Here is a 15,303-nt window from a genome sequence, read left to right as displayed (position 1 = left end):
TACCCTGACTTGTGTTTGAGTCGGCGGCTGCAATGGCTAACCCATTCTCCTCTTCGTAGCTATGGTTCCGGATCTGTTGGCAGCGTATCTTTCAAAGCTTTGGCACCCCTTCTTTGGTCTCGCTGCTACTCCTGCTCTGTCGGCATCATATCCCTCTCACAGCTTTGGAACCCCTTCTGCAATGGTGACTTCTAGCTCTCCATCTTCTGATGATGTCATGAAAGCAGTGGTTGACAGTTGACATCTTTTTTCGAGAGGTTCACCCGTGTTGTGAAGAAGAATCATCGCAGGCCACTGTCTCCATCTTCTCCTCCATCACCTTCCTTTTCTTCCCCGTCTTCGTCGGACTACGGCCGTGGTTCTCCCGCTCCAGGTCACTGCCATCTCACTGATGAGCGGTGTCACGTTCAGCTGCTTCTCAACGGCCCTCCCTGCTCCCGACCCAAGAACCTTTCAATCACATGTTTTTTTAGCTGATCATCTGGTAACGGCCAATGGACGTTACCATACTAGCGAACAGGATTGTTCTGCCAACTTTCATGTCCTTCATAACGTAAATTGATGGGGTCTTTTTCATGATCGAATGAATTTGTTCAATCAGACCCATACGGCCGTCATTGCGGGAATTGACGGTCTTTCTATTGTGTTCACCCAGAGACTTTGACATTTTTCAGGTAGGAAGAAATCTTTATTTCATCGTTCAAATTTGAGCGATGACTCTTGTTCCTGCACTGATATTAACCGTTGACTCCTTGAACCAAGGTAGTTACAGTTCGTCAGCAGGGATTTCTTCAGATCCTAATTCATTTTCAACTACAGGTTGGTCTCATTTGCAGTGAAGTTATGTAGAACCACACTGTCCTACGCTTCCGAAACAGTAGTCACTCATTTCTGATCAAGTAAGGTTTTTTCCTTGTGGGTTTGGAATTATTTTCTAACTCCATAGGTCTACAGATCAGGCCTGCTCAGTGCAACAACCTGAGCGTTCTCTTCTGCAATACTCTGTTCAGCAAGGACGAAGACTAATTCTTGAAGATGGAATGGGGGTTCCTGGTCTTTGACAAGGTCTGCCCATTCCTTCCTATCCTCTCTCAGAGAGGTGAGAGGACTTGGCTTAATGGTGAGACGACTACTCCCTATTCCTTTCCATCTTCTCTCGGAGAGGTGAGAGCACCTAGCTTAATGGTAAGACGACTACCTTCCCCTTGGGGTGTTGTACACACTTCCTCCAGAGACGCAAACCCCCGGTATTCGTGTTCTCACAATTTGCAGACTCAGCGATTTGTGGAATTTTCTGTGGAACCTATCTATAAATTATTCATGGGATACTCGCCCATTTGCGGATTTTTTCGTAGACCAGTGTTCTGTATTTTCATATTTTCATAACTAAATACTGTACTGTATACATATACATTTTATAAAGTAATGATTTACGATATTAATTTTCAAGTATTAAGTTTAATAAGATTAAATAATAACAAATAATAAAAATAATAACTCTCTCTCTCTCTCTCTCTCTCTCTCTCTCTCTCTCTCTCTCTCTCTCTCTCTCTCTCTCTCTCTCTCTCTCTCATGCATATTTATTTTTGTATGATAAAAAAAGATTTACTAATTTCAAATATTAATGTAAACAGCAATAATATCAATTCATTAGTAAGATTTTAGTTTATAAATGAATAAATTCTGTAAAATTTTAAAGGAATACATATTGACCCTTAATCTTTTGCTATAAGACTTGGAGAGAGGGGTTGAGGGTGAACTTGTCAGTTATGTCAAGTAACCTGACAGCAAGGGTTGGGTGGTCAGTGTTGCTGACTTAGTGGGTCAGTGTTGCCAACTTAGTGGCAGTACCACTGCAAAGGATATACTGAAATCTCTCTCTCTCTCTCTCTCAGGAAAAGATGGAATTTTTATGGTATGTTTATTTGTTTTGTATGATAATTAAATGATTTACCCAATAATAAGTACTAATTTTCAGATAATAATAATAATAATAATAATAATAATAATAATAATAATAATAATAATAATATACTGTAATTACAACATTTACGCATTTATATAGCAATTTATGAAAAATTTTAAACAAACAAATTTCAACCCCAATCTTTTCCTGAGTCCTGGAGCTCAGGTGAGAGGATGGACCTGTCAAATATGTCAAATTATTCAACATTTCTGACCAAGGGTAGTTAGATGTTGCCACAATGTGATCAAATCAGTTTTTTTTTTTTTCCATCCTCTCTCTCTCTCTCTCTCTTCTCTCTCTCTCTCTCTCTCTCTCTCTCTCTCTCTCTCTCTCTCTCTCTCTCCAAAGGGTAGAATGTGAGAAATGAATAGATAGATAAATAGATACTTACTACACCCTCTCTCTCTCTCTCTCTCTCTCTCTCTCTCTCTCTCTCTCTCTCTCTCTCTCTCTCTCTCTCTCTCTCTCTCTCTCTCTCTCTCTCAGGAAAAGATACTGCTAATTTGAGTCTCTTTAACCAATTGGTATTAACACATATGCACACTGTTTGTGTGTGTGTCTGTGTATGTGTGTGTGTGTTCATAATGTTTTGAAAATGTGTTGTAAATACATCTTTGGAAGACAAAAAACGAACACAAATTTTGTAAAGAGAGATGGATTAACATCTCTCTCTCTCTCTCTCTCTCTCTCTCTCTCTCTCTGTTTTTGCTGGAAGGGTGTATGTATATATTTTTAAGGGTACTGTGTTTAAGATGACTTTGAAAAGATATTTTAATTATATAATGTCAAAGATTAATACAGCAATAGGATAATAATTTAAGGTGTATTTGATGTAGAATGACACTTTAAGTATACATTTGGTATTTGCATTTTCAAGATAAACAGTTATGAGCATTTTGAGGGGGGGGGGTTCTAAGAATTCGCAGATTTTAACTATTAGCGGCGATATCTGGAATGCATCCCCGTGAATATGGGGGTTTTACCACTTCGTGCCTCAAAGCATCAACCGAAGGACATTCACACACACACATAAAGAGGTTAGGTTGGGTTAGGCAAGTTGGGTACTTAACCTAGCCTAGCCTAACTAGTTCTAGTCTAACTTACCAGACCTGCACTTCAGTATCTTGGAGCTACTTGTCTAGTGGCATCAACCGCGAGGTAGGCTCGTGCTCTACAAGGAACTAGGTTGGCTTAATTTTACCAATATTGCGCTTCAGTATCCTGGGACTCCTTGTTTAACGACTTCAACCAGAAGGTAGTTAGTTACCTGTTCTTTAAGTGTCTGGGTTAGGTTAGGTTGGGTACTTAACCCCACCTAGTCTAGCCTAAATTAAACCTAGCCTAGCCTAAATTAAACCTTGCCAAGTCTAGCCTAGCTTGACCTAATCTGCACCTCAAGAACCTGGATCTTCTAGATCGCCAAGCCCTCAGGATCTGAGGATAGGCGTCCTCCAGTGCATGGTAGTTCCTTAGTCAACAACAGGGTGGGGCGGGGGCTTAGTGTCCTATCATCTCCTCAATTGATGGTGCGGGTACACCAGTTTGCAGTAGTACACTCAGCACAGCGGTCAACCAGACACAATCCATTGGCGGTGCTGGTGCATTGGTGTGCAGTAGCGCACTGAGCACAGCGATTGGCCAGACACACTCCAGGATGATGGATGTATGACAGACAAATTCGGTTTTGCATCCATGATTCAAGTCTTGTGCTTGCAACTTCTCGTTGTTTTGCCTGATTCGCCGGGAGATCAACAATACCTCCAAACTAAGTTCCGACAACTTGTGTTTGGTTCCTACTCATCAAGAAGCTGTGTCCAGGAGCTCCATTTCTTTTAACTTGATGTAGTTACATTCCTCTTGTGAGGAGCGGGAGATGTAAGCAGTAGCTGCTGTTGCTGTAATTACCAGTCGATCCACAATCCGAGGAGAGGATTATGTGGATCTTGGAACAGTTTCAGGAATCACAGTGTCCAAATAGGCACTCCCTTGATAGTAATGACACCACGGTTACACTATCCTCCTCCAGAGACTTTTCATTCTTAGGAACGTTGAGCAGGGTGGCAGTTTCCTACACTTCCTTTCTTGGGACTGAAGCATAATTCTTTCTTGACTTTCAAGAGTCTCAAGATCCAAGACAACTCCTCGGTGTGATAGCAACAACACCATGGTAGTGCCATGGTCAACAAAAAGGTCCTAGTGTCCTTTCATGTGCTCTGTTGCAGTGCAAGTACACGAGCAGTCAGAAGAACATTCAGTGCAGTGGCCAACCATTCATCTCAAGTAAGATGGATGTCATTACAACATTTATTTGCCGAAGTCAGGAGATAAGGACAGTTGATCTTGGCATCTTGACTTCCGGGTTCGTTCAACCTCTGAAGAAGCTTGATCATAGTCCTTCTTTTTCAACTTATTGAGTTGGCTGTGTCCTGTTCTGTCTTCTCACACCTTTGAATAAAGTAAGACATCTTTGGTATCCATTTACATTTGGAAGCTTATGCCTTTCGTCATTCTGCATTTCGAAAGTGTTCAGTTAGATGGATCATTCCACTTCCTTGGTCCTGTGATGCCAATGACAGTGTGACGTCAATGTTGCCTCCATAAAGACTGGACTTCCAACCCAATGCTAATGACTTATTTGCTACCTTTGAGTTGGCTGAGAAAGGGTGCGAAATTGTCATATCTCTGATTAGTGAGATGATCAAATGAGCATATCCCGCAACTTCTTGGTGGCCATCAGTACATTTCGGACCAGATCTTCTGAGGCCAGGGCCATCGGTCTGTCCATCGCATTCAGAAAGAACCTGTTGGTCAGGTACTAGGATGGATTGTAATCATGCAGATCACACTCATTTCCTTTTACCTTGCGATGTTGCCCATAGGTCCTTGGACTCCTTTTCCTTGGATCATATGGTGGATGCTGAACAAGTCATTTAGTTCACCCAGCTCTTGAGGGACAGGTTGCATTTCACCTAAGGTGTGCAGCTGCTAGGAGAAGGTGTGCGGGGGACTGACCTCCTCCCATTCTCCTGTCTTCCTTCCTCTTCCAGTGGGCAGAGGAACAGTTTAACGATCCATCACGTACTGGACTGGGGGTGCATGCAGGTGATCTAGATGTCTTGAGTATCCTATCTAGAATCTAACTATTTGGATTAGTAGATGCAAATCCTTCCTTAACTGTTTGGATTAGTAGATGCAAATCCTTCCTTCTCTCTAGCAAGGGGAGAGAGGGACCGACTATGAGCAAACCAGTTGGCTATTCTTAGCTTTATAGTCTCCGACACTGTGGGTTCATCCAAACCTTTTCGAAATGCCCAGAAGTCTGGTGATTGAACATCTCTTTTGTTCAATAGATCAAAGGAATAGAGCACTCAGGTGAGCCGAATTATCAGTCAGTTTAGAGATTTACTTGGAATTCTCCTTCCGAAAGTAAGTCTCCATATGTAAAGACCAATGGTTTGTATTTGTGTGGGAACAAATGACAGTTTTTTAAAGTAATTTGTATTTTTCCTAACATGCAAACCTGAGGTCTTTACATTAAGGATGCACCTCGTACCACCTCTCATTCTCTTACCTGGGCCAAAAGGTAAACTGTGTGGAACTGAATGTTTACTTGCTGGGTGGGTGTACCACCCACCCCTACCATCGGCAACTGTTACCATAACCACCTTGCAAAAGTTGAACAGCCAGACTTCCATCTCACTGAAAGTTAATCCCATATGTAAAGACTCAGGTTTGTATGTTAGGAAAAATACAAACTACTTTAAAAATTTGTCATATTTTATAAAAATTTGTCATATTTTGTACTTTTCTATATTTTTTTTTTAAAAGCATCAGATGTTAGATCAAATGTTGATGTAGTTTGGTCTGTCTACAGTTCTTTTCATTTGGGATGAATCTTACCCAATGTGAAAGATAGCAATATCTTCTTGCTAGCAGGTGAGTTGGCATTCAAATAAACGATCACTTGGCTTACCCAGATAACTTTCTAGCTTATCTGTTCTCCACTAAGTGTGCTTTGAATGTCTTAGTTCCTGTCAGAATTCTTCATGTTGCAGCTGTGGCCGATTGTTGGTATTTTGCTGGTTTGGCTGATATCTGTTTTCATGGTATTGTAATTGTGTCTTTGTTTTTTAGGATGTCTTCCATGGGAAGCAAAGCAAGAATGTCAGATTCTGTAGATGATTACTGTGTTAGCAAGATGTTTAATTTTGAATTAGATAGACATCCTGTTTTTGCTGACTGCAGAGGTCTAGAGTATGATCTTGAAAATATATGTAAGGAATGTTGGGACTGGTTGGAGGACTTTAGACATAGAAGAGAAAGTGTGCAAATAGATTGAGAAAGTAAATAGTTGAAGTCAGTGCATAATCTGCCTGTTTTGCTTCTCAAGTTCCTTTGCCTTCATTTGTCTCTACTCAGTCTCGGTTTCTTTTCTTCATTACTCCTTTCATAGATTGGAGACTTCTTTAGCTCTGCCTTCCGCTCCCCTTTTGGTTAAGGAAAAGCATTTTTATATAATTAACTTACTAAGTAATTACATTGCTACTAGTTTCACTTGCTTGGCAGCGAAAATTTTGAAATTCGTGGGTTGCACTATTTTGTTTGGCTAGGTGGCTAACCCCGCCCGCTTTCGGGGTAAGAGAGGAAACACTAGCAAAAGGATTCAATTTGTTTCTGCTGGCTAATGGCTGTACACCAGCTTTTAGCAGCAGCTCTGATCTTTGTGAGTTTCGACTACTGCAGACGAGGCGAGTTTCGACAGTTGAAAGGAGGTAAGTATGTTCTCCTTCCCTTCATCATCTTCATCTACGTCATTTGGAGTGTTCTTCATACTTTTCTATTGTCAGATGACTGTAGAAACAGGTAATCACTTCTACCCTTCTTTACTCTTCTTCAGAATCGCACCGAATGGGATTTTTGCATGGCTTGTTTGCGTGAGACCGTTGGCTTTCGTTACCTCTCCTGCCGGTCAGGTTAGGTTTGCTGATGATCCATGAGAGTTCTCTGTATCTTTACTTGTTTGGGCAACAGGGGTAATAGAGAAACACCTCGGCTCTTCCCGAGCGGTCTTTTGTGTTCACACGGGGGAGGGTTTGCACAGCTTATTCACACTGCTCATTCGTTCCCAAATTCGCTGTTTTTAAATTGAGTTTATGGGGAACCATGAGCTGGTGGGAAGAGAACTACATGTTCCGGTTACCATGTAACCAAATATGGTTGGTAGCAATACGAAATTTTCAAAAACCCTGGGTGTAAGATGTTGTACACATTGTCAACCCATATTAACAATTCAATAGGTGATTGCTTTTCTATGGGTAGAACAAAATCTTTATCAGCAAAGCTGATTTTCATTTTACACAAAGACCTTAAGTTGTTCTTAACGCCGAATTTCTTTGTATATTCTGGTAGCTCGTCTACCACTATACAGTCCATATTTATTAATCTACCCCAATGAGGCACAGCAATATTCACCATTTCATATTCCTTAACTGGTGTAGTGGTTAAGTACCCTCTCAATGATATGTTTTCAACTCCCTTGCTTTTATAGTGGAGTCCCTCAAGAGCAGATTTCTTTATAAATGATCTCTCGGCACAGGTATCTAACAACCCTCTTTTTCGCACAATGCGACCTTTTTTACCATTTAGAGTTATTGTGGCTGTAGGTAAGATAGACTTCCTAGTCGTCTTATTTCCCTTTCCGGTATTTGTCAAAGAGAGAGAGTTCCAACTTGTACCCCACCTACCTTTGATTTATTTGGCTGGTTTCTATTGCATATAACACTATGATGTCAAACAATGCAACCATTATTACAACCTTGCCTGTCACAGTCGGAACTGAAGTGTTTACTGGATGCACATATAAAACACAAACCCAGAGCTCTGAGTCGTTCTATCTTTCCTCCTCTGGTTACATAAGATTTTCAATGTTTCCATATGTGGTTGCCTCCGCAAAGTGCACATCCTTTAACCTGGTTTACCTTGGCTTTGTTTGTACTTTCTTTAGGCCTTACCGATGTTGTTTTTGGTCTCACAGATTGCCGTTGTTCTACTGTGAAAGCAGATACCGTTGTCAATGTATTAGCTTTTGCTGTTTCAGTCTGTGGAAAAGCCCTCAAATTGTGTATTTCTTCTTCAAGATATTTTTCAAAGGTGTCAAATTTCAGCCAATCTTTTCCACACCTTTGTTTTATTATTTCACTTACACTACCTGGTAGTTTGGTGTAGAGCAAGATGGTATATAATTCACTCAATTCCAGTTTTTCACTCTCCAATGATCTTATGCAGCATTCGAATTGTGCTCTAAAACCTTGTAACGATTCTGCATCTGTCTTGGGAGTCTCAGTTTGGAAGAGTTTTCTAACTAAACACAACTTGATTTTGTCTTTTCTGCCATAGGTCTCTTTTAACAAGTTCACTGCTTGTAATATTTATCACCTTCTAATTTAAAACCAGATATCAGTTCCAAAGTCTCGCCTTCCAGTAGGCCCTTCAGATAAGAAAACTTCTGTATATTTTCAAAATCAGTACGTTGGTGCACTGATACGTCATAAAGTTCCCAAAATGAATTCCATTCCGTTAAATCACCATCGAAATGTTTAAGGTCTAATTTGGGTAACTTCACAGTAGCTTTAACAGGCAATATCGGTGCATTAGGTTTACCTCTTACAGCTAGAAGACTTGTGATGGAGGAATTTACCCTATGAATTTCAGTGCCTACCTTTAGGCAATATTCAGCTTGATTCATAATTTGGTCAGGTTGCCCTACAGGATCTGTTACATCCAGTATTTCATTATCCAATTCATGGATTTTCTGCAAATATTCCTTCAAGGAATATCTTGGTGAAGAAATACTATTGATATCACCTATATCAATAGTGGTTTGAAATTCAACCTTCTTTGACCAGTTAGTTATCACAGACTTAAAACCCCACGTCTCCTCTTCAATTCTTCTAGGTCAGACATCTTAGCCTATAATTTACCAGCACCAAATACACAAGTTTCCTAATTACTAAAAGTGTACAAAATGCCAACTCAAAAAAAAAAAAAAAAAAAAAAAAAAAAATATATATATATATATATATATATATATATATATATATATATATATATATATATATATATATATATATATATATATGTATGTATACTGCATTAGCAAATATAATATTTAAAAGTTGGCCACACTTCAGATGAATTAATGGTAGATCACTACCGGTTATATTGTATATATATGTGCCCTTGACTACACGTACATATATACAATGCACAACAGGGTTCATTCCATATTAAATCTCACTTAAGTACCTTAAAACTCACCATAAATAAAAAAAAATTAATATTTCTTTTCCATTACCTACAATTTATAAAGAAGGAAAAAATAAATTTACTAAGTGAAAATGCGTCGACCATCATTTTGCCTAACCTAACCTAACCTAATTTCTGGGTTGGCGTGAGCACAACCTGGTATTTACCAATCCTGACTAAAGGCATAGGTATCAGCTACTTCACATAAGTGACTCGCCAGTGTCTTATAACTATCATACTGGAAATGTACTCTATCACTGGCAGTCTCTTTCTACTAACTGATTGAAAACAAAAGTTATTTCTCGGTTTCTCTTCAATAATTGGTGTAGTAGATGTTCTTGTGCTCGGTATCTATTCCTAAGGATGTTTCTAGGAGCATTACGAATCTCTACACTAACTAGTAAAACCTTACAGTTATAGATACCTTCCAATCTCTCTACTAGTCCTAAAATCTTATTTTTTACTTTATTGACCAATTCTGGATCGTCATTGTTAACATCAATATCTTTTCCTCTGATGAACAGGATAACGATATCTGGGGCACAAGCTGTCAATCTGGTCACTAACACAAGATCCAGTAGGTTATCGCACACTGCTCCAGATTTCCCAAAAGTGCGATAATACAAGGGCTGTTTTAGTCTCACATCGGTTTTACTACAGCACCCTGTCATAAAATGACTGAGATGTTTTACGTGAGAATGCCCTGTCACAGCAGCCTTTCGCTCCATGCGAAATATGTCAGGATAGGCCATAGCCATTTTCTCAACTTTATTTTATTAATATGCAATGATCAAAAAATACAAAAAAGAAAGGAAGGTTCAAATTCCCACCGAGTTATTATCAAAAGTCAGGCTTCAGTTAGGCTAGGCAGTGATTGGCTGAGTTTATTCTACTATTCCATGTCGGGCTAGGCTAACACGTGACATTCTAATATGGCCGCCACCATCAGCCGGTCACGTCTTTATCGCCAAATATCACAACAATCCTTAAACTTTCATAAATTTTAACTATACCGATCTCGGATACAACAACCACTCACTGTAATCCTGGTCATGGCACCATTTTATTCCGACTCATTCAGAATAAGTATAGCATTTCAAATAGTCAGTGTTGTCGTATAGCCTAAACGATTTGAAACGTACTGACCCAAATCGTAACCTAAGTCTTATGCTATGACACCCGGGTTACTTCACGCTGATGCTAGTTTAAATTGTGATTATATTAATACATTGCGTTGTGCATATTAACTGACAATATGAACTCGCCATTAGCATATTCAATTGTTCCTGGCTCGATGTACAGTTAGACGTCTGTATTTCACTACCGTCATCCAAAGTACACCTCAAGAAATTCTCCTTACATTTCGATATGCATATCTCCTAAAGAAAGTTTCCCTAAATGTACTGTAAGATGAATAGGGATACTTAAATGGATTTGTAGACACCAACAATTATGGCGGCATTCTTGAGTCCCCCACTAGCTCGAACCACTCTACGTTAAAGCTATGAAGCGACTGACTTCACGGCCGTCTCTGACCAAAACCAAACCTTCGACTAACTACCGTACAATAACCAATACCGGTAGTTAAGCAATATTACAAGTATACTTACAATTAAACACACGAAACAACTAAGACAACGTTTTTCACTACTAAATACAAACAACGAAATATAATATCTACATGATACGCATCTCCACTTTACGTAAATTTAAAGAGAATACATAAAACTATACCACAACTTGCGGAAAAGTACAATCTCTCTTGTTGAAGTTTCAACACATGGTAGTACCTGAGCTACGATTACAGCCAAGACAATGACGTCAGTGTCTATGGTTCAAACTTTAATCCTATGGTGGTCATGTTGTGCAGCATGGGCCACATGCAGCATGATGCGAGTGTCCACCTCTTCATGACTGCATGGAGCCAGTGAACTTTCATCTTCCTGTCTTGGAAGGCAGATCACTGCTTCACCATCAGTGACTACCAGCTCCTTTGTCTTGTCATGGAAGGACTGCACCAGGACATCAGACAGGAAGGTGAAGAGCTCCACCTTGTTTGCGTCGATATGCAGGAAACTCTGCCAGTTTCCTGATGTGGCTGTGGTGCTCACCACACACTGTCACACCCCTTTTCCTCATTTTTCTCTTGTCGCTGTCTTTAAAGAGCCCTCTTTGTAGCTATCCCAGACGAGGTTGAGACTTGAAGCTCCATGCAGTAGCCCTTTGACATATGGAATGAAGACTGGTGGGCATATTCTTCAAATGCCTTGGCAGTGTCAGACTTCAACATCTGCACAATGACAGTGCCATCAAGGACAACACAAGTGACAGCAGGTGCATCAGACTGAGCTTCAGCAACACCTTCAAGGCACTCCAGCAACTGACTTTTGCTACCCAGGTGTAGCTTGCCTGCATCAGATAATGCGGGAGGACATGCTTGATTTTCATGATGGAAGAATTCGTCCATATTCCCATCACGGTTCAGGCAGCCGATGTAGAGCCATACAAATAATGCCATATCATTCTTCACAGATTATTCCTTTCCTTTGGGCACTTTTGGTCTTCTGTGCATTCCGAAGAGGGGAGCTTGTTCCTCTTCATAGGTTCATAAATAGTCTTGGTTCTGTCTGTGATGCAATGATTTGAGTATGCCTCAAAATGTTCTTGTCCAATCTGCTCGATAGTGCAAACTGTTTTAGTCACTGCATAGTGCGAACTGTTTTAGTCACTGCAGGATCGGCAATCTCCTTGGTATCTAGGACCAGCAGATGTGAACTATCTTCCTCGAAGAGATGCCCCAGCTCTTCAGTGACAGCCACAAGTGATTGTACATCTTTATCAAATGTTTTCTGTGCACTTTGTGTTTTTTCATGGTGACGTGTCTCCTCATTGGCATTTGGATACATGTTCTCCTAAAACTCCATGATAATTCTGGCCACCTCGGATCTGGTGACCATCCAGTGCCTCAGAGTCTGTAAGGCCAACAGTACCTCTGTCACTCTTGACGCATGCATTATTCTGTTCGTGCGCTTGGTCAAGAGGAATTGCTGAGAATGCCCTCTTGGTCTTTTGCACTGTAAAGTGGCCAGCCTTGAACTTATTGTAGATCTCTGGGTGCTGTTGTGGAAATTCTGCCATGTCACGCAGATGGACAGATATCCACTGGGCATAGTGTATATGGTCCAGTGCAAAGAACCACGGAACTATGCCAGTTAAAGCATCCGGGTCCATGCTTAAATTTGCCTCTCTCACAGATCGCACATAGATTAGGATGGAGAGCTCCAGATCCAGTACTGTTGCCCAGTACAAAAACTAGGGAGAGATCTTCTCTTTCTTGTGACACCAGTCTTTGAAGTCCTTGGGAGGCTGGTCATCTTCTGCACTGGTGCTGTGTTTAGCATATGCATGTTGTTGGAGTATGTACAAGGCAGCTGCGGTGACCTGGCGAGCCCTTCTTGTATGTGTGACATGTAAAGCCAGAAGAAAGGAGTCAGTGGTTCCTGTAGTAGCAAACTGCCTGTGCGAGTGCTTGTGTCCTTTCGCTTCCCTGCAACCAGTCACCCAGTGTCCTCAGTGCTGCCATCTCGATATGCAGGCCCCCAGACATCACCACCACTTTAACTTTCCCTTGTGTTTTCGGCCACTGCCACTGTATCTGCTTCACAAGAGCAAACAGTGGTTGGTCTAAAGCCACAACAGGCGTTTGGCTCGGGTTGAGATGCTGAATGGCATTTCTTACTACATCTGTAGAGTGTCTTGGCATTGCAACCCATGTGTACGCTCTCATGGAACAGAAGAAGCAATGAAGTTCCTGGCTCATGGTGGCTGCATGAGAGCACTTCTCGGGTTCTCCAGCCACTCATACTCTTTGCGAAGTTGCCCCATTTCAGAGAAGTCAGTGAGATGGCAGTTACTGTTGAACCAAAAATAGTGGCAGCAACAGGTACCTCAGTGTAGTACTTAGTCAGATGGTCAGCAGTCCTTGATACAACAGGCCTTCTTTGGCTGAGTCGGTTGAGCTTCAGACTGTCATTCGATGGGCCGGAGTTCAATTCCCACGGCCGGCTGATGAAGAGTTAGAGGAATTTATTTCTGGTGATAGAAATTCATTTCTTGCTATACTGTGGTTCGGATTCCACAATAAGCTGTAGGTCCCGTTGCTAAGTAACCAATTGGTTCTTAGCCACTTAAAATAAAGTCTAATCCTTCGGGCCAGCCCTAGGAGAGCTGTTAATCAGCTCAGTGGTCTGGTAAAACTAAGGTATACTTACTTTACTTACAACAGGCCTGCCAGTGATGACAATCCCATGCTCCACTCCTCCACCTGCACACATGGAATGAATCCTTTGCTGTTGTGGAACTAGGATTGTGGTCGATGTTGTCCACTGCTGCAGTCATGAACACACCACCACACACAGTTGGCGGGCAAGCTGACACGCCTGGTTCCCATCTCTGCTGAAAGGTGCAGGATATGGTCATATGAGATACTGAGACCCAGGCTGAAGAGCTTGTCCACTAGTCCCCTCAGAGTGCAGCATCAGGCCCAGTGTACATTGGCACAGGATTTTTTTTTTAGATGTGGCATGTCTGACAGTTGGATGTTCGTGCGTCTTTGTACCTGCATGAGAGATGCTGATTTTTTGCTTTTGTTGATGCTTGACACCATTGAATTTCAGGAACTGTGCAATGGACAAGGCTGCCTGTGTTGAAGAACCATCCATTTAAATCTTGATGTTGGGTCCATGCAGCACCATATCTACTAGTGCATTTAGCACAGGTGGCACAGCCTCCTGCTGGCAGCCTTCCTTGAATGAGTCAGCTTCCTCAAACGTGTCAACGAACGATCTTTGCAGCTCAAGCGAGGTGAGCTAATTCACTGTCACAGTTCTGCTCGCAGTCTTTGCCAAGTGCCTCGGAAATGTTGTCATCAAATGCCAAAATGACATCTCGTCATTTCCTGTGCCCATTGGCCTGGGAGCTGGGCTAGCAGGCGTTCTTTCAGCATTGTTGTATTCACTCTCATGTCCAAGGTAACTCCAAGTTGCTCCATTCTGGTCACATACAGGTTTGCTAGGTCAGCAAGTATGAATACAGCAAATGTGTCCTCCTTCAGGTGAGTATCTTCGATATAAAGGGCAAGTTCTGCCACCACAATTACGGAGACCACACTTTCATGTATAGCTTTGTGTTCAGCACTGACAGAGACCTTTGCCCGATTGTAGAGAGACATTAAACACTTGGAATGATTCTTGGCATCAAGAGCCCGCATATCACCCATGCTGAGCTGTGCCAGCAGTTTGTGGTCTCCAATATGTGTTGCACATTGGCGCACACACTGCTCAGTCTTGAAGGTGGTGTCTTCATGCAAGGTGTCCACTCCAGGTATTCTGCAGCAGCAGCATTGCAGTTGACTAGGGGTACTTGATTCTGTGCTGCGTGCCCTGCTGCACTTTCTTGGCATGGCATTGCATTCGCCAGATGAGCTGCCTCCTGCTGACCTCTTCTTCGCTCTTTGCAACTTTGTAGTATTAAAATGAAGCATGCATTTTTTATGATATACAGCTTTGTGGGCAACTAATGCAGCCTCGATGCTCTCTTCTTCATCAAGTTCATCAAGCTGCAGCATTCTGGGTTGTAGGTAAACCCTTGTCTCCGGCTCTTGGGGCTGTTAGATTACAGCTATCCTAATTATTCAGGGTATGAGCTCCCATGCCATAATGAGGTGTGAAAGAGCTTTGCATGATTCATATTGAATCTCTACATCTTGCAGATAGTGCGAGGCAGATATGGAGTTTCATCTCCACTGTGCTGTATTGACAACTTTCTCTAGAGAAAAGTTCTTAAGGAAACTATAAGTGGCCCTTACCACTTGCACATTGTGAAATTTTACTTTCAATGGAGGTAGAAAAGAAGTGTCTAGGTTTGCATTTTTCTCCCTGACCAGAGCCTTAAATAGAAAAGTCATGGTGTTCTTTACAAGGGTAAGTCAGGCTTCCTAGGACTGCACAAGAGGTTTTTGGCATTTTGTCTGA

General features: G+C 41.5%; 1 protein-coding gene across 1 annotated transcript in view; it reads left to right on the top strand.

Annotated features, from left to right (window-relative positions):
- The window catches only part of LOC136844051 (uncharacterized), a 158,122-nt gene that overhangs the window by 54,645 nt on the left and 88,174 nt on the right, over positions 1-15,303 (top strand). The window contains exon 3 of the mRNA XM_067113065.1: positions 6,101-6,220. Coding sequence (XP_066969166.1) covers positions 6,101-6,220 — 120 coding nt within the window. The remainder of the gene's footprint in view (positions 1-6,100; positions 6,221-15,303) is intronic.

The sequence above is a fragment of the Macrobrachium rosenbergii genome, chromosome 12 (genome assembly GCF_040412425.1).
Source record: "Macrobrachium rosenbergii isolate ZJJX-2024 chromosome 12, ASM4041242v1, whole genome shotgun sequence".
NCBI lineage: Eukaryota > Metazoa > Arthropoda > Malacostraca > Decapoda > Palaemonidae > Macrobrachium > Macrobrachium rosenbergii.
This window is presented reverse-complemented; position numbering and strand designations above follow the sequence as displayed.